Source organism: Solanum pennellii, chromosome 12 (genome assembly GCF_001406875.1).
Source record: "Solanum pennellii chromosome 12, SPENNV200".
Classification (NCBI taxonomy): Eukaryota; Viridiplantae; Streptophyta; class Magnoliopsida; order Solanales; family Solanaceae; genus Solanum; species Solanum pennellii.
In genome coordinates, this window is record NC_028648.1 from 7,210,313 (window position 1) to 7,212,638 (window position 2,326).

Sequence of the window (2,326 nt, forward strand, 5' to 3'; positions counted from 1 at the left end):
AATATTCTGAACTAAATCAAAATAGATCAAACCAACCCAATGTGTAACCCATTTCGGCTTATCTAAATAGTAATATGTGAATTTTCAAAATAATGTGGCACCCGGAAAATGCTGGATCTTCCTATGATTGGAAGCTGAGACAAATGCTTCGTTTGAGCTTTACATAAAATAGTACTGGAGAAATAAAAGCAAAACTATTTCACAACTTTGTACACAAAGAATCAACTGAACAATATCTGGGTCTAAAAATTTGTGGTTCCGGATGAAAGAACTTGGATTTCAAATCAGCATGCTGCATTTCACAGGAATCGTACTAATTTAACTAGACATGTATGCTTCAGAGATTGGGAGAACATTCAACAGAAAAACAAAGGCCTTCTCTAACATCATTTAAGCATTCAAAGACGAAGTTCAAGATAATGCAAGGAACGGCAAAAGCTCTGACCTTCGTGCCATAACAGTGACAGTATCTGCAAGGCCCATTGTTCGACTCTGGCAAGCAGAAACACAAGAAGCAAGAAATGAAGTCCTTAGGGCAGCCCGAGTGAAGTCGAATGCACCATTAGCGATGATCTTCTTAATCAAACCTGTTATCCCGTACAACTCATCGTGATTACTCAAGAACCAGATTGAATCCAAACCAATGCATAAAGCATCATTCAGTGTTTGGGGATCAGCCAGTAGGATCAAACTCTCTGCCAACTCCCAATCATGGTCACTCACAGCACCCTGGAACAAGCGCCCCAACTCAATCCTATCTTGTCTACTAAGCTTCTTTTCAAGACCTGATTCCTCACTTTTTCCGAGTTCCGAGTCAGAGTTAGCTATCCCTGATTTAATCTTATTAACTCCACAACTGCAACCTCCTGCAACGGCCGATGATCTGAAGTACTTATGTACAAGTGGAGCTTCTCTTGAAAACACCACATTTCCATTACTTCCCTCTCCTTTCTCAGACGGCAAGACTACATTCTCATTGTTCCGATCAGATATATCCATGTCAGCAGTTTCCACTTCCATTTCTGAAAACAGAGTCTTTTCTTCACTAATAATGCTATTCCTACTCCCAACAAACACTCCCAAAATAACCAAAAACCTCAACAATCAATTCTTTCCATCAAAATCCATTGAAACCCAAAATTTAAGCAAAGTTCAAAAAAACCCAGAACTATTTGCCCTTTTTCTTCTGCCAAACCCACAAAAGCCCCCAATTTTTTTTAAAAAGAAAACAAGAGATCACACTGCAGAAAGAAACTTAATTTTCCAGTTGAAAATGGAAGTTAACGATCAAAGAGCAAACCAACAAATTTCAGATTCCAAATTCCAACACACTCATCTTCATAGCCTATAGTAGCAAACAAAAATTAAAACCCTTTTACCATTAACAGATAAATAGTGGATGAGGCATATCCACCAAGAAGCCTACAAATCAACATATAATCATCAGCTAAAGAATAAAGAATAGCAGAAACAATGTTCAACAGAGAAATGAAAACAAAATAGGAAGAATCAGTTTACATAAGAGAAAAATAGAGTGAAAAAGGGACGGAGAAGAAGAAACAAACCTGAAATAGAGAAAACCCTTTTGCCTCTTCTTTACCTAAGTTGGTTACTGGTTAATGGTTACTTAGGACTTAAAAAAAAAAAAAGAGTTAATAGTTATCAATATGGGCTCTCCATTTTATTCGGGTTAATTTATATAGGTTTTGAATTTCTAATGAATCAGATAAAATAACTGGAAAAATACATAAGTACTTTTTAGGCTATAATCAAATTTTGAAGACATACCTTAACTAAATTAAGGTCTTATTATTCCTGAATTTATTTTTTTCTAATTTATTACACCTTTTATCTTACGTGACACAATTTGTGACTCCACGCAATTGAGGCCCGTGGGAGATATTTATATGTCACGTATGCCAAAAAATGCACAAAATTACCAAAAAAATAAGTTCAGGGGTAATATGATCTTAGTTTAATTAAGGTGTGTCTCTGTCTCTGAAATTTCGGTCATAGTCAAAGGGGTACTTGTGTATTTTCCCAAAATAATTCTATATTTTATCTTTAAAATTGTTATATTTTATACCTCACCTCAATCTAGGGGTGTGCACTATTTGTATTATATCGAAAAATCAAATCAAATCAAATCAAATTCTAATTTGGATTTTTTTTTTTTGGATTCTTGGTTTGGTTTTAGATTTATAATTTACTTTGTTTTGGTTTTTTGGTTTGGTTTCGGATTTAGAAAAATGAAAACCAGAAAAACCGAATTATATATATATATATATAATTAAGTTGGAGTTAACCACTTTTGTCCCTTTTTAGT

At 34.6% G+C, this 2,326-nt stretch overlaps 1 protein-coding gene across 2 annotated transcripts in view; it reads right to left on the minus strand.

Moving 5' to 3' along the window:
* Positions 1-1,648, minus strand: part of LOC107007482 (ankyrin repeat protein SKIP35-like) — an 8,364-nt gene extending 6,716 nt beyond the window's left edge. For both annotated transcript variants that reach the window (XM_015206115.2, XM_015206114.2), the window contains exons 1-2: positions 1,566-1,648; positions 446-1,422 (exon numbers count right to left, since the gene is read on the minus strand). In XM_015206115.2, the coding sequence (XP_015061601.1) occupies positions 446-1,020 (575 nt within the window). In that variant the 5' untranslated portion in view covers positions 1,021-1,422; positions 1,566-1,648. The remainder of the gene's footprint in view (positions 1-445; positions 1,423-1,565) is intronic.
* Between the last annotated feature and the right edge of the window lie 678 nt (positions 1,649-2,326).